Raw genomic sequence first — 25,187 nt, 5'->3', positions numbered from 1 at the left:
CAGTTGCCAGAACTTATATAATTTAGAAAATGTATAGGATTTTATAGTGTTTTGAAGATGACTTTTCAGTTATTTTCACATGACTGGAAAATGTACCAACATGGCAAACACTGGTCACATAGCTACAGATTGACAAATGATGACAAAGTGCACAGACAGATAGATGTGGGTACATTAAGATGAGCAGAAAGATTAATAGTGATGAGAGTCAATGACAACAGTCTTTGTCAATGTTTGTTCAAGAATTAAAATAAATATTTACATATATTGTGGTTGGAAAAATATTGGTAAGTAGGCAAGAAAACAAATGCATATATTATTTTACAAAAGGAAAATCTGACAGAAGTACACTTATTTGATTAAAACATTATGAATATCTCAATGTGATACTGAGACAAAGAAGTCTTCAAGTACATCAGCCTCATCTCTTACCACTGTGTTTTCCCTCACATCCAATAAAAGATAGAAATTCTCCTTAGTCCTCCTTTCCTTTTTTATGTCTTTATAAGCACATTTTTTATTGCCTTTAACAGCAATAATCAGATTGAACTCCAGTTTGGCTTTGTCCCTTCTAATTTTCTCCCTGCACAGCCTCACAACATCTTTGTATTCCGCCTGAGTGGCCCACCCCTTCTTCCAAAGATCCTAAACCCTCTTTTTCTTCTTGAACTCTAGCCAAATCTGTCTGAAAATAATGAAATGACTGCTCTAACATCTACTTTATTTGCATTTTTTTGTAGTAGTACTATGATTCTGAGTCTCTATGCAAAATAAAATTGTAAGGAAAATCATGGAATGATGTAGTTGGGAAGGGATCTCTCGTACAGGCACTGAAACAGACTGTTCACTCTCTGCCCTTGAGCATGTCAACACTTGATAAGAAACAGCCCAGAACAACCTGGTCTGACTTCATAGCTGACTACTTTGGACAAAAGGTTGGGCTAGAGACTGCCCAAGGTCTCTGCCTATCTGAATTATCCTATGAACCTACAATTTGTTAATTTCTGTGTCAGACCAGAGTAGTTAATCATTCAGGTGTTGCAGATAGGTGGCTGACAAACAGAAAAGAATGCAAAGAAAATTAATTCCATAGTTTTGAATTGGAGAATGAAAGCATCTACTTGCTTGCATACCTTTGAGAGCTTTTGTGAAAATCTCCATTAAAGCAACATTAAATTTAATTTAATTTAATTTAAACATTAAAACATTAATTAAAACATTAAACATTAAAACATTAAATGCAAGCTCCTTTTTTATCCCGTTCCCTGTCTACCAGCCCCAGATGGATATCTTGATCATCTGAAGACATTTTAGACAGGAACTAAATTGAAATCCTAGTCAGTATCATCAGTCTTTATAGAGTGCCATTCATCTTATCTGAAGTGTATACCTGGGAAGAAAATTAACTGCCTAAAACCAGGCATTTATTGTCATTGTGAATGTCCTACAGTGCTCTCAATGGCCTCCACCTGTAACTTCAAAAAGGGGTAGTCTCTGACTGATCTAGTGTTGAATCTGCTAACCAAAAGATTTATTCTGAAGCATCTAATAAGTCACGAAGTTATTACTAATGGTTTCTCTTTATGCACCTGAGGTGCTATCCTCAGTTAAGTGTGATTCATCCTGACTTGATTAGGGTAATGCTCATAACTTCAGTAAGTTGAAGTCAAGCAAGGTTACTCTCACTGCTGTTTGTATTGAATATCTTGTGGCTATGGTGATAGTCTTGCTATCAAGACTCTTGTGCAATTCTGTCCTTGGCACCTAAGAACTCAATGGAGTGTTTGCTGTAGTGCCTTTCTTTAGCAGAACCATGGTAGTTGTATCTTTTAGGTTGTTCTGACTCTTTGCAATCCCTATCTCTAAGTACTAAGGACTTCTATGATTCTATGACTTCTAAACTTGTGGGTTCTCACACAGGTGTCCACATGCCAGGTAGATACCTAAGCTTTCATTTCTGTAAGTAGAGTTTCGGGGGACAAATCAAATGCATAAATATTTGGGTCCAAGAATTTAACGGTCCATAGGTCATTCAGTGGAATAAAGCAGCTACTGTAGAAAGATGGCTTCTCCTATGGCTTCCGTGACATGACTCATAATCTCCTGCAGATGCCTTAAGTAGTCTGCACCTACTAATATAAGAGTATAATTTGATGTCTCATCACCTGAAATGTTCCTTCAAGGAGAAAGGAACGGAATAGTATCCTTCAGTTAAATCATATTAACTACTCATAGCATTAAATTATTGTAAAGCAACAAAAGAAAATGTACTTTTCAGATACTTTTTCCTCATAACAGGCAATTACACTGTTTCTATTTATGTCAAGATATTTGTTTCACATACCACACATGAAACACAGAAAAACTGCAGTGGCATTTATTCTGAATCAATAGACACACCAAAAATGACCAAGAGAAAAATGAGCTAGCATCTACAGGCAATGAAACACATAAATAATACAGAAATTTTAACCTTTATTAACACATATGAAATTTGTGCATTAGTGCCTGTGCAGTAACAGAACATAAAATGCAATTCAAATAGTAATTATAAAATTAATAAAAAGTAAATTAAATGCTGGCTAAATAGAGAGGGAGAAAGGAAAAAGAAAAAGAGGAAAGTAAAGCATGAGAATATGCCAGGAGTTGTTTTGGTTAACAGTAATAAATGGCTTGAATTATTCTTTATAAAAAAAGCAGAAACTGTTACTGTAATGTGTTATTGAGATAACAACCTGCACTGTAATCAGAATATAACAAAGAACCTGGATAACAAGAGTCAGAGTTGAACTCTCCCCATCTTACAAAGCACGAAGACGATGGTGTCTGATGACTATTTTTTCCAATGCCTCCTTGAATCCTTTGTTTCTCAAGCCATAGATGACTGGATTCAGAAGGGGTGTCACCACTGTGTAGAGCACAGATACAGCCTTGCTGAGCTCTGAGGATAGGCGGTAGGTGGGACGGACATACATGGAAATCATTGTACCATAGTATATAGTCACAACCATGAGGTGTGAGCTGCAGGTGGAGAAAGTCATTCTTTTCCCAGAAGTAGAGGGGATCTTTAGGATACTGAGGATTATAAGTAGGTATGAGACAAGAACCAACAGAAAGCAGCTGGAAAGGACCAGGAGAGAGAGGATGAAGATGACAGCTTCTGTTACAGTGGTGTCTGAGCATGAGAGCTTCAACAGTGGAGAGATATCACAGAAGAAATGATCAATGAGGTTGCAACTGCAGAAGTGCAATCTGGAGACCATCAGACAGGGGAGAAAACCAGTGAAGACACCAGTGATCCAGGAGCCCACAGCCAGACGAGTATAAGACTCAGCAGTCATAGTCACAATATAGTGCAGGGGTTCACAGACTGCAAGGTATCGGTCATATGCCATTGCTGCCAAGAGGTAGCACTCAGTGGCTCCCAGGGTAATGAAGTAGAAAAGCTGTGCCATGCACCCTGAGAAAGAGATGCTTTTCCTCTCTGCCAATAGATTGGCCAGCATCTTGGGTACAATTGTGCTGGTGTAACAGACCTCTAGGAAAGAGAGGTTCTTGAGAAATTTGTACATAGGTAAATGAAGTCGTGGCTCCAGTGTCACTACTGAAATAATAATGACGTTTCCTAAAATGGTGAGAATATAAATAACCAAGAACACTATGAATAGCAGGATCTGGTACTGTGGGTTGCCACTGAAACCCAGTAGCCTGAATTCCAGTACTGCTGTGTCATTTACCATCTTTTGGAAAAAGACAGAATTTGTCTGTTAAGGAAGTAATCAATACCAGAATGTGATAATTTTAAGTAGTGAAGGTGTTCTTTTTAAAGATTGTGTTTCTCAAATAAACATTTTGGAGCAGCATCAAAGTCACTACTGATCTGACCTTCCATTCTACCTCCTTTCCTTACATCCTGCTCTCTATTTGTCCCAAGACAGATTTTTTAACATGTATTTCATGAACTTCACATAGACAGATACAGAATGAATTGCAAATGGTCATGTAGACAGCCACTCTTCACACTTTCACATAAAGATATGTATCTTTTCATAAGGATATGTGTAAAAATTGCATAAGTAGATATAATAGGTATCATTCATACTAATGCATGCTAAAAAACAGTACATAAACTTACACATATGAACTCAGACAGCAAAGATCTACTATTCACTGAAAGAATTAATATGCACAATCAACAGTACTTATTGCACTCATGATTATTTTTTTTAAATAATGATTTCAAAATACTCATATACATGGTCCTGTTCAAACATACCAAGATAACACATAACACTTTCAAAATGCTTTGCTATGGCAGGATACAAACTTCCACACAGATTCAACAGCAGTCATATAATTTCTTGTTAAATACTGTGCATAAAGATAAAATTCCTGCCTCAGGAATGGAATTCATAGTGAATAAACTATTATTACAAGTTGATTAGGCACAATGCAATTCAAAAGAATAATCTCAATTTTCCATACACATAATAAAGCAGATTAATATAGTATTTATCTACTCACATATGAACCACTACACATAATATTGAGTATGTGCTTCAGACCTTTTCCAATCTACAAACACATTAGGTACTGATGAGGTTTCAGTCTGTGCTCAGGTCCTTAGATTGGATACGTCCTTTGTAGTTAGAGCTTTATTAACAATCTCCTACATTGACTACAACATCTCATTAGATAGAAACCCTTCTAGATTCAACTACCTTTTGGTCAGTCTTGACTTTTATGAAGACAGGCAGACAAAGGTGGAACTGTAGCAAACATTGAATTCAGTCTTTACCAAGCATCTCTGGGGAGTAATGCCATGGGTGGAGACACTCCATAGAACACCCTAGCTACTACTGCAAGGCTGATGACACATCTACAGCCTGTCAGTAAGAAGAAAAATCCCTTTGAAAAAACTGCATCCAGAATTCACCAGAAACACTACAGACATTTCAGCTAACCAAACCATGCTTTCTGAAAAAAAGCTCAAATGTAGCAGCTCAGTAACTGTAAAATGAAATTCTATTGTGAAAAATAAAATCATTTTGAAGTACATAAAAATAACTCAAGATTTTGCTCTGGGACATTTTCACAGCACATTTCATCCAAGTTGTGTCTTTCTACTGCATCTTCTGAGTGACACTTTGGGAAAGCTCTCTAGGCAAAACATAAGTTTTGCTGCTTGTTCACCACTTACGGGCTTTCAAGGCTCATCTTCATAATTTCTGATTGCTTTCAAAATGTTAAAGGGGCAAACTAAATAAATAAATAAATAAATAAGAAACAAAAAAGACTTTTTGCTACTCATTTCCTATTTATGTTTTTTGTTTGTTTGTTTGTTTTCTTCAGCCAGAAGGTATCTGGAACGCGTAAAACATCAAAACATATTTTCTTAGTTCTTCAAACATTTTTTCATTTTTTTGAAAATGGCAAGCTTACTGGGGAGGAAAACTTTAAAGAGACTTTTCTCTTGAGTTCTTCATTCCCAAGTTAACAGTACAAAAGAGATTCATTGGAAGGCTGCAGTGAGGTTGTACGGGGTCTGGCTGGGATGTTAACTTTCCCTGCAGCAACCCATACAGTGCCGTGCTCTGCACTTGTAGCCAGAACAGCAGTGGTATCACACCAGTGTTGTGTCTGCTGCTGAACAGTGCTGGCACAGCATCAGGACTCTCTAACTCTCGCAGGTGGTGGGCAAAAAAGTGAGAAAAGAAACATCACCAGGGCAGCTGACCTAAACCAACCAAAAGGATGTTCCATACTGCATGGTGTCACACTCAGGAATAAAAGGTGGGAAGGGAGAAGGAGTGGAGTGGCTCTCATTATGAAGACGTCTGTCCTCCCAAACAACCACTACACATATTGAGGCCCCACTGCCCAGGATATAGCCAAACATTGCTTTTTGATGGGAAGTAGGGAATAATTATTTTCCTCTCTCTCTCTGCTTCCACACGGCCTTTGTTTGTTTTTTTTTTCTTTCTTCCTAAATTCCCCTTATCTCAGCCCCTGAGTCTTTTTTTCTTTCCAGCATACTTTCTACTTTCTTCTCCCCCTCTGCTTCTGAGGAGGGGGAGTGAGAGAGCAGTTGTGGTGGAGTTTAGCTGCCCAGCAGGGTATAACCACTACAATGATCACCTCACAGAGACAGGACATACCCCTTTTCCTAGGACCATCCCCAAAACTGTCCTGCAGTTCCTCCTTTTTCTTAGGTAATTTCTGGCTTGCGTAGGCTGGAGAAAAAAGAGAGGAAAGCAAGCAAATTGGTATTTGTCACTGAGCTCTAATGTTTGGTATCTATGGTACGCAGCAATTTCTGAAGCTCTTGTAAAGAAGCTAGTGCAAATGTTGAGCTGAATCCCCTCTGTAGGCACTTTTACAGGCTGGGACAAAGGGACAAAATCTTACTCTTCACAGGTTCAACGAAAATTTCCTTCTCATTGATAGTATTTCCTCATCTCACATAACATTTTACCTACAATCTGTGTTCCTGACGGGTGGGAGGAGGAGGGGTATATCTGTTGTGTTGCATCCTCATGTCCATCCTTACGTTGCCAGAGAAGAATTTTCTTTTTTAGCAAATCCATGCCAACATAGAGAAGCTTGTAAGGAATTTTCCCTTTGGCAGTCCTGCCTGCCACTCTTAAAGACATCTCTGGGCAGATGCTTCATCTTTCAGTCCCAAACCCTGTCAGTGTGCAGCTGTCCCACAGAAGTAAGAAGGATCACTGCTCACCCTTGTAAGAAAGAGCCATGAGGCGAAGATGTCTATGGGATGAGGTACATAACACCTGCAGCATGCAAAGATCCTACTGCAATCAGAGCAGAGTTGTTGGAGGCTCTACTGCTAGCTCAGGGATTCTGAAGTGTATCTCTCTGTTTTAGCAGGGCCTTTGCCACATGGCCCAGCCTGGTCCTGGAGCTACTTCACTAGCAGGAGGATGTTAAAGAGCTGCTGAGGACAGCACCATTCTTGGGGAGGGAAGGGTACACAAATGCTTGGCACTACCTACAGGGAAATTAGCTCTTGCTCAGGAGCCAGAGAGGAAAGGAGGCAATACAGTAGAAACTGGGTGCTGTGAAAACAATCTAGCCTGATCTGTTTGGGTGGCTGCATCACTGAATACTGCACAAGTGTAGTAGAAAAGAAAGGAGACTGCTTCAAGGGACATTTATAGCCTGTGTGGCTTCACTTGTGCTTCTACTACTTGTGATGCCTAGGAAACAAAAACATGACTGCTATTGTTCTCCACATTTGTGTGTGTGCTTCTGGGACTCAACCACAGATATGTAGGACCTAGAAACATCATAGAAAAGTCACATCTTCTGGATATGACTGCATGTGTGAACGACTGAACCTAACAAGACTGATTAAACAGATTTTGCCTTGCTGCTTTGGAGCCAACAGTACCTCAGTTGTGCACCCTTTCCCGTCAGGAAGTGGTTAATGTGCTTTTCAAAACAAGGGGGAACTTTTCTTGCAAAGTGTGATTTAGTTTTTAACCACAGGATCCTGCTTCAAGCAGGCAGCAGCTTGAAGCTTATGAGACAAAAGTTAACTGGGACATGTGTGTGCAGTTTGGTTTTTTTTGTTGTTGTTGTTTGTTTGTGTGTGTGTGTGTGTGTGTGTGTTTTGACTGCTAACCAAACTTCTAGGTTATCTGTCAAACCAGCCCACAGTATTTCCTGTTGGCCCCTTCCCAGTACTGGTAAGTGGGAAGTCAGTATCCTGTTTTCTCACCTTCTGAGATCTGTACCTTCATTCCTTATTCTCATATTTACTATTTTTCTTTTTGTTACAATCAAAAATTTTGAGCCTGACTAATTTAAAAGGACATGAATAATTAAAATTCATTTAAAAGCAAAGCCAAATTTCTTAGCCTTGCTGAAGTCTTTTAAATGTGTCAGGCAGTCTTTCTCTTACCCTGTGGAAAACCCAAGAAAAACAGTTTTAATCTAAGGGAAATACATCATGTGGTAGGTGATTTCCTAGTTCTCAGTGGTCACTGGATATGACAGTTGAATTTTATCAATTTTTACTGAATTATCATAAGTAAGGACACTGTGCAAATCTTACAATACTTCAGCATAATAAAATTTTATTTTGATCTTCATTAAGAAACCTAAAATGTTGGCTCCATACACCTGACAAAGAGAAAAAAGTTTCTAGAGGAACAAAGGAAAATCCTAGTATATATCTGCCTAACATGAATTCCTTCAGGTCTAGTGGAACTATGTTCACCTACACTAGAAAATTAGCACTAATAAAAGCATCTAAAAATTAAAACCATACAATACTTCCTCTCTGCCTGGGATCCCTAAGCAGTATGGCATTACTTTTGTAGACAGTAATGTAATACAAATAGAGATGTTATTTTTAAAGCATAGTAAGTATGAAGCTCAGTTTTAAGCTTTGAAAACTATCTAAGCAACTTGGTACTTCAACGCAGTGGATAGAGGAGTAGGACATCTAAGTATTCCTGCTTAGCAGTAGGTTGAAGACAATTTCTGATATGAATCAAACATAACAAAAAATTGTTGTAACAATTAATGAAATTTAGCAAGACAAGAGTTCAACAATATTAACTGCTTAAGAAAGCTTTCAGATGGTGTTAACTGAAGAGCACCTTGATGAAGTGATGGGACTCAAAGTTCTACAGGAACTGGGAAGGGATATTGCTTCTTTGGTTCCTTAGATGTTTATTGGCAGCAAAGTTGAGCCACAGTGTTTAAATTACACTGTTACATTTTCTCCCACTCTTCTTCAGCCCATTGCTGGCTCACTTAGTACCTGAAAGAAATGTTTGTTTAATGAAGTTGTGCCTAGTTTCTGTGAAATCAGAATAAACTGGATAATCATTTTGGTCATTTTGTGTACTTGATCTTCAGAATTCTCCCACCTACATTTTCCTTCTCCTTTTTCAAATTTGTTGTATTTGGGGATTCTCCCTTTGTAGTCCTCACATGTCTGGACTTCTCTCCAGACTTTCTCCACTCGAAGCTGCCAGCAGAAGATTTTTGATATAACCTGAGGTGCTCTGGTCTAGCCTGGAGCAAAAACAAATTGCGGATGAGCAACCAATGAGTTAGTCACTGGAAACATTGACTCATTCTGTGGAAACCAGAAGAGCTGAGATGGTGTCACTCCTTGTGGGGTTACAGGAGGTTATAAACCCAAATTGTCTGCACTCCCTACACTTCCCTCCTATGTTCCCAGGGACTGAATTATTTATTTCCTACCTCAAAGATGAATAGCTTGATAGTCATGAGTGTACCGAAGGCAATACTTTTCGCCAGCAAAACTCTCAAACACAAAACCACCATGAAAACCATATTCATTTTTTCCATTTTGACATCTGTTTTCAAAAGAAGAAAAAGATGGAAGAGATTTTGGCCTTGATACTATCAAAAAAAAAAAAAAAAAAAAAGGAAAATCCACACATCATGGATGAGGGAAGGAGGAACAGAGGGGAAGATGGCAGAGAAATTCATCAAGTTCAGGGACGAGAGAAAGAAATGCCTGCCCAGTGAGAATTTACTTCCCATTGCTGGTTTATCCCAGGGAAAATTCTCAGCTATTTAACCTGTTAACCCAAAATAGCAGCTTATTCCTCAATAAATATTTCCAATTCTGACATTTTTACACTAGAGAAAGTAATTTGTCATGTCTTTATACAGAATCCACAATCAGTGAAGCCTATTGTTTAGTAAGTATCTACAATTCAGACAGTTCTGTACCAAAGATAATACATTTTCATGTATTTTTACTGATTCACCAATAAAGTACATAAACTGTACTAATGCTTTAAACAACTAACCTTTTGTAGAGGCATCTGTAATGTTGCAAACTTTCACTGTCACCAGTTCTTCAGCTTTCTCTTCTGTTGAATGATTGAGACACATTATAAACTGTATCTAAACTACATAAAATGAGAATTAAAGAAAGAACACCTATGCCCCTTTCCCCAGCAGTAGATAAGCATTATTGGAATGTCAGATGGCAGGCAGACATTAATTCTGGTATTAATTTGAAGAGAAAGAATATCTTTCTACATGTGATTGCAGAAAAGTCCACCAAGATTGTTGAGGATTTTTCTATCCTTTTTGAAATGCACTTTACCATAAAAAATAATAATAATAATAATAATAATAATAATAATAATAATAATAATAATAATAATAATAAAAATCAAAAAGTAACCAGAAGTTTTGGGTAAAAAACATATTTTCCATTTCTTTTTGTTTTCATAAGTTATTTCAAGCTTTCTACTATCAGACATGTATACTCACGTGCCTTGAACGATTTTGCATCAGATAAAGTAAGACTCAGAAACATAAAGAGTTTTGGTTTGTTGTTGTTGTTTGGTTGTCCATGTCCCCCTCCATCTCCCCTTCCCCCCCCCCTTTTTTTTAAAGAAGAAAATTCCAGTGCTTAAATGGTTGAATTAAGATCATCTACACCATGTACTTTTGAATATCTCACTTCCACATGTCTACGCACCTAAATATCTTTCTGACTGTACTTGTTCCTGTTAGATGCTCAAAGACTAAGAAAGTATCTCGGAAGAGGCATCTCCCAGAATCAGTCTGTGCTTGTACCACAAACATTGTACCTGGCAGGATTGTGCTGGCTGCAGTCTCATTTCTCTTGTGCACAGCCTTGCAGGTCCCCTTTGCATCTGGTTTTACTCCAATTACTTTCCATGTACTGTACATCCCCTCCGATGTGATAAGAGGTGCCTTCAGATCATATACAATGTGACCCTCAGGCCCATCAAGACTGATGTTCTTAGGGTAGAATGTCCTTGCCAAACAAGCTATATTCAATTTGCTGCCATATTGTTTGGGTTCCTTTGATTTAAGTGCAATGACTTCTGGTGTAGAATATTCCTGTCTGTCTGAAAAAGAAGCATAACTTTAGAATAACTTTATTTCTGCATACTTTCTTGACAGCTAAATCACCTGCAATTCAAACATATTCCACTCATGTTTGTCCCCTGACACCTAAGTGTCTTCTTCCTTCTCTTTCCCAAAGAGCAGCTAAAACACAGAAAGGGAGCATAGTGGGATTTTAATGGAAGGTTTTAATCCCTTGGGGTCTTAAACTTGTTTTTACTAAAACTCATACCTATATGTGAATTAATTTAAATTAGGCACTTTGAAAAGAGGGAGTTCTTAAGAATACAACACAAATGATCATATTCATTAATAATTCATAATAATTTACATCCTAAAAAGAACATTTATTTCAAGGGCAGTCATATATGTTTCTAACATGATACATGATAAAAGATCCTTTTTTAATTGTGCAAAAATCCTTTACTTGATGAGGTTAAAAAGCTTAACCATAAAATATACATGTAAGTGAGAGGACTCTGATAATCCACTCTACAGTACTGTTCCAATAAGTGGCATTGGGTGGGATTACCTGCAGATACAAAATAATGTTGTTAAAACAGAAGATGATGTTAAATTTTCATTTACAAATGTTCAGGTCCAACAAGATTTTCTTTCCAGATTCTGTTATTTCAACATTTCCATAATATTTCTTTGAAGAACCTGACCCAGGCATAGAAATGTCTCTAAAATTAACAAGTGAATAGTGTTACATGAGCTCTGGAGTGATTTCCAAGTTATGAGACCGTTTCACTACATAATGCTGAGCCATCCTAAGGAATAAAACTAGGGCAACTAACAGAGGCTTTCAGTGCCATTCTGCATATCCCATTTACTCTGTCTTCTCTCTGCTTATTCCTTCTGAAAGAAACAAGTCTCCTGTAGATCCTTAAGGCATCTTTGTACTAAGCATTTATGCTTTCACTGAAACCTACCCCTGTCATTACTGTGAAAAACTAGGAGAAAAAGAAGAGATCTCTGGAATGCTCATCCCCAGTTAAACGGTTATCCAGGATTTCCTGGTACGTTCGTGTGCATTGCCTGTCCTGGAAGTTCAGCTGCTGGGACTTGGAGCTGACTCTCTCTCATCTCCTCGCGTGGGAGCTGGTTTAAGATGAGGTTATAAGCATTTTGTCTGCACCTATGTTATAGCTCCTTCAGCATCACAGTCTGTGCCTGGCCGTGGCAATCTCTCATGAGAACTCCCCAAGAGTACTGTGTTCAGCTCTGGGATCCCCAACATAATAATGACATTAACCTGTTGGAGCGGGTCCAGAGGTGGCTGCAAGGATGATCAGAGGGCTGGAACACCTCTCCTATGAAGACAGGCTGAGAGAGTTTGAGTTGAGGCTCGGGTGAGACTTTATTGCTTCACATTCCCACACAAAAGCTGGGGAAGGTAGACCATCCTTACAAAGATCACCTTTATGAGTGACATTTCTAAATATGAAGTGCTTTTTTCAAACAGTTGTTTGCTAAATCCTATACGCCATGATTTTCCACAGGATTTTTCTTCTGAAACCCTTTATGTCTCCATTTTCCTTTCCATGCATCTTAGTGTTACACAAACGAAAGAAAAGAACTAACTTTACCTCATACTAAAACTGGGCCAAAATACCATCTCCTGTAGCTATAATCAATACAGTGTTAAATTTAGTAGTGCAGCTACTGTGGGGAAAAGGGTCGGGGAGAGGTGGTATTGAGGATATGTGGAGTAATGCTGATGCACACGGCTAGGAAAATAACTTTTTTGGTCCAGAAAAGTTTTGTTAACTAAATTGAGGACTTGAGCACCTGGTTGGTGTATACATGTTCAAGAGATCCCTAGCAACAGAAAATTCTCATTCAACTGCAACATCATAAAACCCACCCCAACTCAGATTTACTCCACTTTGTCCACCCCACCTCAAACTTACATGTACGAAATATATTAGTAGTAATACAAATGGAACTTACTTGGTTCAACTGAGAAAGCAATCCCACTTCCAAATACAAGCTTGTCTGTTTCCACAGTGTTTCTGCATAGTCAGAAAACAGAAATGATTTCCTCACTACATATTAAAGGTGTATAAACTCAAAGAACAAAATGACAGTGGTTAGTCCAAAGGATCTGTGAATGAAATGCTATGAAAGCTCTCCAGAGAAACTTTTCTTTCCAAAACTGGGGGGAAAAATATTTTTGTGGTAGAGAGATTTCAAACAACTTGATGCAGGCCAAAGCTTTTAAAACTCTTTCCTCTTCTCTGTTGTTAACTCAATAAGCAATATACTTGCAGAATAAATAGTCACAGGAATACTGCAGTTTGCTCCTTCAGCACACTCCTTTCTTTCTTTCTTTCTTCCTTGAAATGTTCTTGAAATTTTCTTCTTGCAGTCTCAGGTTTTTGTATGAGGCCTTAGAGTGTTTGTGCCATTGTGCTACTCCAAGTTCTCAACACAGTGATATACTTAGTTACAAAAAGTGCCTCTTCCTTCCTTTTTACTTCACAGTATATTCAGATGAGACAGGTATACCGATATACCATACAAAGAAATCACATAGACTTGCAAATAAGAATCCGACTATGGGTCAAAAGTGGAGATTTAAACCTACCTAGGACATATAGAATTGCAACGTGGCTCTGAGAACACTTAGATTTTTGCCTAATGAAAAAACAAAAGTTGTGTGAGTGTGATTCTACAGAAATTAGCAAAACTCTTCAGAGTTGCAGAAGTGTTCTGCTTTTGTTTGTTTCTTTGTTTTTTCACTTTGGATTTTTTTTTTAATTTTACTTTTATATATATATATATATATATATATATTTTTTTTTTTTTTTTTTTTTTTTCCCAGGAAGAAGAGGAAAGTGCTCACTCTGGTCTTTTAGAGCTGTTATCTTTCTGGATGGCCCAGGGGTAAGGGTAATTCAGTACCTCAGGAAATCATGCTTTTGATAACTGTTCTTTATTAGGTAGAGATATATTGTACGATAGAGGCATTATTAAATAGGGATTTTGCTGTGGATGGTGCAAGTTGGATTGATCAAATGCTGCATGATGGTCAAATTCTGCACTCTTAGCATGAACAGCGTCTAAAGATTTGTGTCAAGCATAACGTCCAGAGAAAAATAAAATTCACGTGAATACATTTGTTATGCATATGTGTGGCAAGATGTTCCCTTCCTCTGTTATGGCATGGGAGAATAAAAGAATAGAACACTTATATAACATACTTACATAACCAATTCACATTAAAAAAAAAAATAAAAAAAAATCTGTGATTTATCCATTGGTGGTCTTTAACAATATTGATAGAGTATTTATGGGTGATACACAACAACTGTGTTGACTCACTCAGTTGCTCCTGAATGGACCAGACAATGCCCTTCTTGGGTATACGGACAAACCATTCACCAGATAATAGTATGCTATCCACAGAGCATAAACCTTCTAGAAACACACCTGACACTCTTGCATCAGCTTGTTGGTCACAACTGAAGGTCACAACCCTGTAAGAGTAGTTGACTGGTCTTGTTGGTTGATCAAGGAGTGTTGCCTGGTGAAGATGTTTGTGAAAGACAATATGAGATGTTGACAATCAAATGCATGGCTTCACCAAGGGAAAATCATGCCTGACCAATCTGGTGGCCTTCTATGATGGAGTGACTATATCAGTTGACAAAGGAAGACTGACTGGTGTCATCTACCTGGACTTCTGTAAGGCTTTTGACATGGTCCCACATGACATTCTGATTTCTAAATTGGAGAGATACGTATCTGATGGGTGGACCATTCGGTGGATAAGGAATTGGCTTGGTGGATGCACCCAGAGAGTAGTGGCCATTGGCTCTATGTCCAGGTAGAGGCCGGTGCTTTTCAATATCTTCATCAATGACATAGATGATGGGATTGAGTACACCTTCAACAAGTTTGCAGATGACACCAAGCTGAATGGTGCAGTTTATACAACAGAAGGAAGGGATGCCATTCAAAAGGGACTTGGATAAGCTGGAGAAGTGGGCTGAATGAGGTTCTATAAGACCAAGTGCAGGGTGCTGCACCTGGGTCAGGGCAATCCCAGGCATATGTACAGACTGGGAGAAGAACCTATTGAAAGCAGCCTTGAAGAGAGGGATTTGGGGCTTCTGGTAGATCAGAAGCTCAACATGAGGCCAGCAGTGTGTGCTTGCAGCCCAGAAGGCCAGCTGCATCCTGGGCTGCATCAAGAGAAGCATGGCCAGCAGGTCAAGTGAGGTGATTGTCCCCCTTGGCTCTGCCCTTCTGAGGCCTCACTTGGAGTACCGCATCCAGGTCTGGGGCCCCCAGTACAAGAAAGCTGTGGGCCTGTTAGAATGGGTCCAGAGGAGGGCCAAAGACGATCAAAGATGATCAGAGGGCTGGAGCACCTCTGCTATGAAGAAAGGCTGAAAGAGCTGGGGATGTTCAGCCTGGAGAAGAAGAGGCTCTGGGGAGGCCTCAATGGAGCATTTCAATACTTAAAGGGTTCTTATAAAAAGGATGAAGAGGGACTCTTTACTCGTGTAGATAATGATAGGGGGGAGGAGGGGGGGAGGGTGTTAAACTGAAAAAGAGGAGATTTAGATTGGATGTTAGGAAGAAGTTTTTTACTCAGAGGGTGGTGAGGCACTGAAACAGGTTGCCCAGAGAAGTTGTGGATGGCCCGTCCCTGGAGGTGTTCAAAACCAGGCTGGATGGGGCCCTTGCAAACCTGATCTAGTGTGTGGCATCCCTGCCTATGGCAGGGGGGGTTGAAATTAGATGATCTTTAAGGTTCCTTCCAACCCAAGCCATTCTATGATTCTATGATTCTGTGATTCTATGATTCTGTGATTCTGTGATTCTATGATTCTATGATTCTGTGATTCTATGACAACTTTCCTGATTGTTGCTCATCCATAGGTAACATTAGTGCCTTGACTACATGGTAAGTAGCTTCTCCATTTCAGTTTGCTTAACCTTATGCTTAGCTTGCTTGCATTCTGCTCAGGCTTAATTAATCAGTATGGGTACTTATATCAAACTTAGTCTGTGGTCTGTTGCCATGTTATCACTCAATATCCGAAAGACCCTGATTATCCTGTCACATTTTTGGCATGGTCAGTCCTGTCCCAAAATGGTGTTCTTTACCCAGTGTGCAAGGAGCTGATTAGCACTCAGAATCAAGACATTTGCTTACTTCATGTTTGCATAGAGATGAATGCCAGGTGGTAACTCCACTAAGCTCGCATGCCAGCCTTACTGAGAACAGTTAGTTATTTTATATATTACAAAATGCAAGATCATCACTTCCTCAGGTTCAATGATAGCGTTCACTTACATGATTGGTCTTTTAACTTCTTGCTTTCATTAAAAGATACAGTACGTTACTTTTTTACTATGCGTGCTTAGAGGGTAAGGGGTTTCTAGTGGTAGGGGGCTTCCCTAGCCTACAGCTGGCTACTTTTCTATGTTAATGGGATAAGCTTCACCTAAAGTTTAAACGAGTAATTCTTTCTACTTCCTTATCTACTTCTTGCTGTCAGTGTTCAAGGTTGATAAATCCATTTGGGTTCCCACTATAACAGACTTATGTGAGTGAACTCCTTCCACTCAACGGTTATGTTGACCTCCCCTTCTGCACATGTTGACCTTCCTTCCTGCATCAGTTTGTGACACGGGAAGTTGCATCTTAAGATACACAATGGAAGCTTATAATGAATACACACTGATTTTTGATGGTTGGTAAAGGACCAGCTATCTTTACTGACAGAGGGTCAGAGCTGAGTGCACAGGAAAACTATTTTTGAGAAATATGGGTTTCTAGCTAATCCTTGACTGTTTCCCCTTGTTCCACTTTGGGGTGTATTTTAAATAATTTGATTAAATTTGCTGGGGAACCAATGACCAAAGTAAAATGAAAAGGTATTGTAATCACTTGTGACCACACTATAAAATGAAGGATGGTGAGGTTTGGACCAAAAATGGATACTTGAATGTAATATATACTGCAATTAATGCAGTTTAAAAGGACAAAGAATACTTGTGACAGAAAGAAAAGAAATGATTTCCAGAATTTCAGTACCAAAAAACAAGAGACAGTTAAGAGGTTTCTTGTGAATGGCTGGGTTCTGCTGCATTTGGATTCCAAATTTTGGACTTATTCATAAACCATTATATGATGTTATCAAAGGGTCAGAAGAACTACCGGAATTGACTCCAGAGTACCAGAAAAGTTTTGATGAGATAAAAAGAAAATTAATGGAAGCTCTGGTCTTAGCCTTGCCAGATATGACTAAGCCCTTCCAATTGTATGTATATTGTGAGAAAAATCTCAATAATTTTCTTAGACAAGATCTTCTGTGAAGCTATTTTATTCGCAATTGCAATGGCAGGTGTCCAGCAAGCAGGAGCACACAGTGAAAGTATACCATGACATTGTATTCCCTATTACTCAACAGCTGATTTCTCCCGTTTCCTCATTAGCTGAGTACTATAGGTTCACAAGCTAGTCGACGCCTTTCTATACCATACTATTCTATACTATACCATACTATTTTTTACCATACCATTCTATACTATTTTATTTGACCAACCATTATTTTCTCCTTTTCTTCTTTCTTCTCTCCTAGAGGGCTCATGATTTTTGATTTTACTGATTTTGCACTGCTTCTCCTGTTTTTCTTAGCTATCCTCCTTATTTTGGGACAGTGGGACCTTCCTCTTCTTAACATACTTCCCACTGCTATGCTACTGTCATGCCTGCACAATCGCTTTTCAATATGCAAGGCTAGTGGCATTTTCCACTGCAAAAACACCTTCTATTGCAAAAACACAACTTTGTTTCTCACAATATTAAAGATAACATTGGGCCTTAAAAGTGATAACCCAAATGCTCAGGATCTTGAAAAGACCAGTGGCTTTCTTCTCAAAGCAACTTGATGAAATAAGTAAAGAGTGGCCTGCGTGCTTATGGTCTGTAGAAGCAGCTGCTTTATTAATCCAGAAGACTTGGAATCTTCCCTTGAGACAACCTATAACTGCAATGGTCCTTCATGAACTTCTGACAATTATAAATGATAAATGACATTACTGGGTTTCTCTGAGTCAATTGGCCAAATATCAAGCTATTCTGATATAGGAAGAAGAAGAGACTCTGGGTATGGTATCTACATTGAACCTGTTGCCAATAACTAAGCAAGAACCATTACAGCATGACTGCCTGGCTACTGTGAATAAGTCTATACCAGCAGACCAGACTTAAAGGATGAATCATTAAAAGATGAAGATTTACAGTTACATACAAATGGCAGCAGTTTCATGCATGAGAGGGAGAGGAAAGCTGGATATGAGGCAGTAATCCTCGAGGAAGAAATAGGAACTAAACCATTACCTTGGAATACCTCAGCACAAAAGGCCAAGATTATTGTGTTGATTATAGCTCTTGAAATAGAGAAAGATCTGAAAGTTAACATATACCAAGTCTAAGTATATTTTTGGAGTCATACACGCCCATGTAGCCATGTGGAAAGAACAAGAATTACTGAATCCACATGGAAACAGCATAAAATATGGACAAGAAATACTTAAATTGTTGCTTGTGCTTTTAGAACAAAAGGAATTAGCAGTAAATCCATACATAGCCAATAAAGACTCATACTGTCTCTCCTCTGTGTCTGTGCACTTCAAGACAGGCCTGGCATCCTGGCAGGGTTGCTGGGCATACATTCCAGCCATTCTGGCACTTGAGGGATCCTGGCAGAAGTGCTGGACAGACACAGTTTTAAGGGACCCAAAAGGAACATCAAGCCCCGCTCCTGGATTTTCTCTCTAATGGCTACAAAGGAGACACAAAGAGTAACTTAAATATAACCTTCTGAACTGTGGCAGGTAAAACCCCACCTGCTGACCAAGATCAGACAATTAGATGTTCAAAATCAAATTATCCTGAGCCCAACACTCATATTTGAGTGCAAGAAAAACTATCATGGCATATAGTGATTGTCCCACAGCTTGCATCATGATCAGTATCAAATCTGTTCTCTGAGGTTGTGAGGAAGTGGAATATTATACACCTGCAGGCTCTTCAGGAAGTCAGTTTTTGTTGTGTAGTTCAGTCCCCTTCAACTACTGTGATACCTAGCCCACACAGTAATGAATAGTCTTACAAAAACATTTCTGATTTCATTTCAGTACCAGGTGACACACTCTCTTTGATGTCTTTTGAATGCTGAAGTTTGTCTTCCTCTCTGTTCTTTTACTGATGGAAAATCAAACCACAGAGCAATCACTGTAAATTAAAAGTAACATTGTCAGCATCACTCCTATGGTAGTTTAAGAAAATGGTATGCCTCTCTCACTGTAACATTGCCCATACTTGTTGACATTGAATATGGATTCATTTCAGAGCTCTTTACCCTCAAATAAATTTATTCTAGATTTCTTTTCAATAAAATTATGGAAATTTAAGGTAGGACGTTTTCTTAATGTCAGAGACCAGATGTACCCAAACACGTTAAGTGTCAGTTTAATTTGTCTTACATATTAGGACTATTGTGGACTGATCATCTACCAAATTACTTTTATTTCTAATATATTTATGCCGTAGCAAAATAAGTCTGTAATACACATATTCATCAGAGGTTAATTTTGCTTGGTATCATTGCCTATTTTGCTGTGCAAATGTGCTAAGATTTGAAGGATGGGGGTTGATGCCCGAAAACATAGAATGGACAAGGCTGGATGGCACATTAGAAAATTGTTTTATCTCAAACCCCTGTTCAAAGCAGGGTCATCTAAACCAAGTTCCTACGTGCCATATCTAGTTGAGTATTGAATATGGAGACTCTACAGCCTCTTTGGGCAACTTGTTCCAATGCTTAGTTACCTTCCAAGTGAAAAAGCTCTTCATTATGTTTAAGAGGAATTTCCTGTATTTTATTTTCTGCCCATTTCTTCTTGTCATGTCACTAAGTACCACTCAGAAAAGCCTGGCTCCATCCTTTTTACTCCCATAGGTACATTGATGGCTCATTTTCACCAGAGTCCCTCACGATCCCCAGGTTGTTCTGCCAAGTTACCAATAAGACATTTTTAAACATTTTGTGAAAAAAAAAAAAAAAAAAAAAAAACAACACTGTACTCTAGTTCAGTTTCTACTATGGTGCCTGTCTAATTGGTGTATGGGGAGAAAAGGAGTGGAGGCTGATTTACTGTATTTACTGTGGCTACTTGTTGGATTCCCTAGAATCATGAAATTACCCTTCAGACATTTCAAATAAAACTTTCCTTGTGAAGAAAACTCCAATAACATTTCAGTCTTCTCACCTTTTTTTTTCTTTTTTTTTTTTCTTTTGTCCTGCTCTTTCCATCAGTCATTAGGTTTTGTTTTGTTTTGTTTTTTTCTAAAGAAATTCTAATTTTTCCTATAGAAACATGCAGCTGTGTCTGCAGCTGTTGCAGGGAGAGCTGGTCCTTAGAAGGATCTACAGAGCTGATGACTTGGCTTTGAAAGGATGAAACATTACATTGGACTCTTGAGAAAGGATAGAGCAAAGCTAGGTTTTAGGTATTTCCCAGAGTGTGTTGGATCCAACTCCAAGCTCAGCTGCTATCAGTGACGGGTATGCCGGGGATGTTGTAGGTGACTGACTCTAAGATCTATTCTATTCCATATCTTTCTCTGCACATAAGAAAGCATATCTGGAAATGAGAGACACTAAACTGAGTAGGTGGTCTATGAGTGGAGAGCTAGATCAATCAGAAGTTGAGTGTTGTGTGTTAGCCCTGGCACATGCCAGCTAAGTACCAAAGTGCTGACTTGTGTTAATCCTGCAGTGGGATAGGGGAGACCACTGGAAGTGAGAAAACTCATGGATTGAGATAAAGACTTGAGGGAAAGCAAAAGCTACACATGCAAACAGAACGAAATAGGAATATATTCATTGTTTTCCACTGGAAAACATATTTTTAGCCATTTCTAGGAAAGCAGGGCTTCATCATGCATAATGGCAACTTGGGAAGACAAACGCCATAACTCCAAACATTTCCCACTCCTCCTTCTTCCCCACAGCTTTTATTGTTGAGCATGACATCACGTGGTATGGAATATCATTTTGGTCAGCTGGGGACTGTCGTTCTGGCTGTGTTCCTTCCCAACTTCTTGTGCACCCCCACCCTATTTGCTGAGGGTGAGGGGTTTCTCATTTTTCAAACTGTGTCTCCGTCTTCCAGAAGTCACAAATCAGAAGCTTCCCAGCTTCATTTTTGTGCCTGGTCCAAGAAAGAGATTAAAAGACTGAATTCAACCTTTCAGTCCTTTTGTTTGTTTGTTTGTTTGTTTTTTGTTGTTTGTTTTTTGTTTCTTTTTTTTTTTTTTCATTTTTTTCTTTTTGTTTCTTTTCTAACCCAGTAGTTACTAAATGTTTTTACAGAATGGTTTAGGAAGTGGCATTGGTAGATGCCAGTGACAAACAACACTGGTTTCTACATATTGGTTTCTACATATTGGTTCTACACACTGGTTTCTTCAGGTACAGCTGTTTCATTTGGGAAGGGCAAGACATTGCCCATGTCTCAGTGCAGTGCAGGAGATAGATTCATTCCTCACCAGTGGGTAGATTCACTCTCAGTTATGGATTCTGGCACATTGTCAAACCACAGCTGTGTAAGACATGCAAGTAGCTTCTTTATTGCTGAGTAATATTTTCTTTAATATCTTGCTCTACTATTCTCTGTCAGAGTTCCATAAATCCAACACATAAAAGTACCTTAATTCATCTCAACCACAAGAATACAGCATCTTACTAAAATGCACTCTTTTGGCTCACTTTTCCAGACAAAATGGATCAGTTATTTACATAACAGCATTGACATGATACAATCCTCTCTATGTCAGTGTGAGTGGCACAGAAAGTTATAGACCGTGATGAGGTCCCCCCTCAGCCTCCTCTTCTCCAGGCTGAACAGGTCCAGGGCCCTCAGCCGGTCCGGATACGTCTTCCCCTCTAGTCCCTTCACCATCTTCGTCACCCTCCTCTGGACACTCTCCAACAGTTTTACATCCTTTTTGTACTGTGGTTCTGGTGAGTACGAGGTGTCCAGAAAACATTCCCTCCCTGGAAAAAGGTATCATCATCTCTGTCAGGGATGGAGCATCTGGAATGACATGCGACATCTTTGAGGATTAGAGGGAAGTCCAATCCTGCTATAGTGGCCATCATGCAAAGGTAGTGAGAGAGCCCTGGGCGCTACCACCTCTGACCATCTGTCTTCCTGTAGAAAGGGAGAATAGACACAAATAGATACACTTTGAGCATATGCGCTTCTATGTCAGAAGTACCTCTCATGCTCTTACATTTCCCTCTCCACCAGATATCAGTGCACAAAGAAACACCATTATGACTTACCTGGACTGAGTGCCAACACAGCTAAGAAATCTTTCTGTATGGCTAGCAGTGCTGGCGCCCCAGCGCTGGCAGAGGCCACCCACAGCACGCTGGAGGACGGTCTATCAAGAAGGATTAGGCAGTTCTGGGATGTGCTTCTGCTTGAGATTTTAAATACTCTGGAGCAGACAACAGCTGCTCAGGCCCAATCTCCAGATCCAGCATGTAGAAAAGCAAACATCTACATTTGCTGTTCCCAGAGCTATAAGGGTACCCAGCCTCTCCAACAAGGGTGCAATCCCCCTTTAGGAGATAGACAGGCAGCTTGGGGCAGATCTGTGCTGCACGCAGAAGGAACCAAGTGCCATCTTGCAGCCCCAAAAGGCAGCCCTGATATGGAGAGCTGAGGGTGCCCTGCTCCTTTTACTCTCTTGGGATTAAAGGAGCACCAGGGTAGATGTGGAGAAGAGGCAGTGATAGTAGCTTGTGGAGAAGTCTGTGAATTAGATGAAAGTCTATGTTGTGTGAAAGGTTTGGGGATTGAGCTGCCCATGGGACTTATTCATACATGAAATTTTATTTCTGACTTCTGTTATAAATGTCAAACTTCTCTGCAAATTCAGTTGCCATGGATAGGTTGGGAGATCCAACATCTTTTAGTCCTGATCTTCACTGTTATTTCAGAGAACATGTACAGGCAACTGTCACTTTGAGGAAGGGCTCTGTCACCACAGTAGTCCTCCCACTTTTTGTGCTGCCTCTGCCTCCATTGATTTTATGGTGTGCTGTCTGGCACAGAAGTAGGTGGCTGTGTCTACGGCTGTAAGGGCATGCAGCTGCAGGGAAACCTTTTTTTTGGCTTTATCTGCAGAGATGGTGGCTCGGCTTTGGAAAGGTGGGGCATAGCCTGTGTTATTCCCAAAAGGATAGACCCATGCTAGAAATTGCAGTTCCCCTGTTGGAGCCAGACGGACGTAATTCCAGTCATAGCGAGGGCTATCCAAAGGTGCTCCTATTACAGTACAGGTGAGTGGGAGTGATCCGAAGACTTTCCCTTCCTTGGGACCAGATGCCACCATTTCTATGTTGGAAAGGGTACCTGGAAAGACAGAGGGCAGGTATGATGTTTGAGCTTTTGTGAGAAAGGTCATGGGTTCAGTAGTCAGTCCCAAGGCTGTAGGGTGCACAAAAATAGAGTCCTTTAGCTCTAGGAGTTATCCCTGGAAGCAGTGGTTTGCTCAGACACCACAGAACCATATTTCTTTGTACCACCCAAAGGACTTCTGAGGCAGGAGACCCACCAGAGTCTAGATAACTGCTGGTAAACATGACATATCTCTAACTATGAATCCAGAGTCTTGGAAGAAGGAGCACATGGAGTCCCCAGCCCCTCTCAGTCCCACTGCTGCCTTCACCAGCTGCACCTGAGCACAGGGAACAGGATGGGTATGGATACATGGGGAGTTGGTTTGCCAGTTGCACATGATCCCCACCGGAGCAAGAAACATGGGGCTCTTGCTGTGTCCCCAGAAAATAGCCTGCACCTGGAAAATTCTAAAGCTGCTCAAAATGGGATTCTACAAGGCTCCTTGGAGCAGTTATTGGTTGGATGGAGTGGATGGAGCCTGTGGCCCCTCTGGCCTCATGACATACCCCTAGCAGCACTGAGAACACCATCTCTGGAGATGGTTCCCACCCTGCATAGATAGAAGTGGGCTGAACACCACACGTTCATCGTTTGTCTCATCTTTTTGTGCTCATCTGCACCTTTTGTGGGTCCAAGGTCCAGCTATACCCTGAAATGCTGCAGAAGTGTAAGTCAGACCTGGGAACCTCCCAGGCCCTGCTAGGCTCTTTCAGCCCTGGCTTGGTACCCTTGCTGTCTCCATGGGCTTGGAGTCCCCAGTATGAGGAGAAGTGGGATTCCACAGAGAAGGAATGCATGGGGCAGGCATTACAGTTGGGCATGGAAACACCTGGGCATAGAAATGGCCTTGTGTTCCTGGGATCCTTCTTGGGACCCGCCTTTACCTCCTAGAGTTGCTGCAAAGAGGAGACACAACAGCATTACAGCCATTCTCCTTCTGCTCCTTCTTCTTCAGCCTGAGCTAAGCCCAGAGCCAGCCTGCCTCTCCCATACCTCACCATGAGAAGACAGTATGCGGCTGGGCGATGCTCTGGGCATCTAAAGAGAGCGGTCAGGGTACCATGGGAGTGTAGAGCCCAGATTTTCCTAAGTCAGGAAGAGTCAGCTTGGGCCCCAGCCCTTCCAGCCCTGGAGCTGGTGGACAGCTCTCCTATGCCATGAAGTACAGAGGAACTGCAGAATGATGCCAGATCATCCTCCTTAGGTCCTTCAACATCTACACATCCTACAGAAGGGCAGGAAAGGGCAAAGAGTAGTTCTGAAATGCTACAAGTCCTGGGCAGATGATCCACCCTGGTGAGGAGAGAGCACAAAATGCATGCCCTTGTCCTTGACCCAGGAAAAGTGGGGCTCTCACCTTCAGGGGCTGCAGCAAAGGTGATGACCAGCAGCCAGAGGAACATTGCAGGCTTCTCCAGAGGAATTTGCAGGGTGAGGTAGAGAGTTCAGGCCTTCCTCACTTTGGGTCAGCAGAGAAATGCCCTGTCCTTTCAGCACTGAAGGCTGATTTCCTTCCAACTCTAGACAGATTTCTGACCAACCCCTTTGCAGCTGCAGGTACTTTAGGCACTGGGGAGTTGGATACCTTAGTCACTGCTGTCATGGGTGGGGAGAGCAAGTCACATTTCCTTTTGAGTACTGCTCAGCCTGCACAGGAAACCCAGGGACCTCGGTTGTCTCACCAGGGCCTCTCATAACCATTTCCCTGAACCCTTTTCTGTGTGGGTTGTTGCTCTGCAGATAGCTGGGGGCAGGGTGAGGGGGGAGATATTCACGATAATGTG

The 25,187-nt window shown here is 40.3% G+C and overlaps 2 protein-coding genes and 1 long non-coding RNA gene across 3 annotated transcripts; all 3 read right to left on the bottom strand.

The window, feature by feature from the left end:
* Positions 1 to 2,523: 2,523 nt before the first annotated feature.
* Positions 2,524 to 7,971, bottom strand: LOC137863079 (olfactory receptor 11L1-like). The gene has a single exon (XM_068695931.1). It carries the CDS (start codon positions 3,738 to 3,740, stop codon positions 2,802 to 2,804), a length of 939 nt encoding a protein of 312 aa, XP_068552032.1. The 5' UTR covers positions 3,741 to 7,971; the 3' UTR covers positions 2,524 to 2,801.
* A 108-nt stretch (positions 7,972 to 8,079) lies between these two features.
* Positions 8,080 to 24,999, bottom strand: LOC137863080 (uncharacterized). Its single transcript, XM_068695932.1, has 8 exons — positions 24,761 to 24,999; positions 23,023 to 23,355; positions 12,853 to 12,909; positions 10,614 to 10,898; positions 9,819 to 9,881; positions 9,241 to 9,356; positions 8,905 to 9,048; positions 8,080 to 8,791 (listed from the first exon to the last, which is right to left on the bottom strand). The coding sequence occupies exons 1-8, from the start codon at positions 24,804 to 24,806 to the stop codon at positions 8,765 to 8,767; spliced, it is 1,071 nt and encodes a 356-aa protein (XP_068552033.1). The 5' UTR covers positions 24,807 to 24,999; the 3' UTR covers positions 8,080 to 8,764.
* On the bottom strand, positions 21,537 to 22,979 carry LOC137863081 (uncharacterized). The gene is made up of 2 exons (XR_011100682.1): positions 22,278 to 22,979; positions 21,537 to 22,143 (listed from the first exon to the last, which is right to left on the bottom strand). It is a non-coding gene; the product is annotated as an uncharacterized lncRNA (long non-coding RNA).
* Positions 25,000 to 25,187: the final 188 nt, after the last annotated feature.

This window comes from Anas acuta, chromosome 12 (genome assembly GCF_963932015.1).
Source record: "Anas acuta chromosome 12, bAnaAcu1.1, whole genome shotgun sequence".
Lineage (NCBI taxonomy): Eukaryota > Metazoa > Chordata > Aves > Anseriformes > Anatidae > Anas > Anas acuta.
Note: the sequence above shows the minus strand (reverse complement) of the source record. Positions and strands in the feature narration are given on the sequence as shown.

Bases quoted from the DNA above. Each gene is read 5' to 3' on its own strand.
- LOC137863080 (XM_068695932.1), bottom strand. From the start codon at position 24,806: ATGTTCCTCTGGCTGCTGGTCATCACCTTTGCTGCAGCCCCTGAAG. The intron at 9,357-9,818 runs GTTAGTTGTTTA...TTTTGAAAACAG, and splicing joins TACAGATGCCTCTACAAAAG to ATGTCAAAATGGAAAAAATG. The intron at 8,792-8,904 runs GTAGGTGGGAGA...CATTTCTTTCAG, and splicing joins TGAAAAAGGAGAAGGAAAAT to GTACTAAGTGAGCCAGCAAT.
- LOC137863079 (XM_068695931.1), bottom strand. From the start codon at position 3,740: ATGGTAAATGACACAGCAGTACTGGAATTCAGGCTACTGGGTTTCAGT.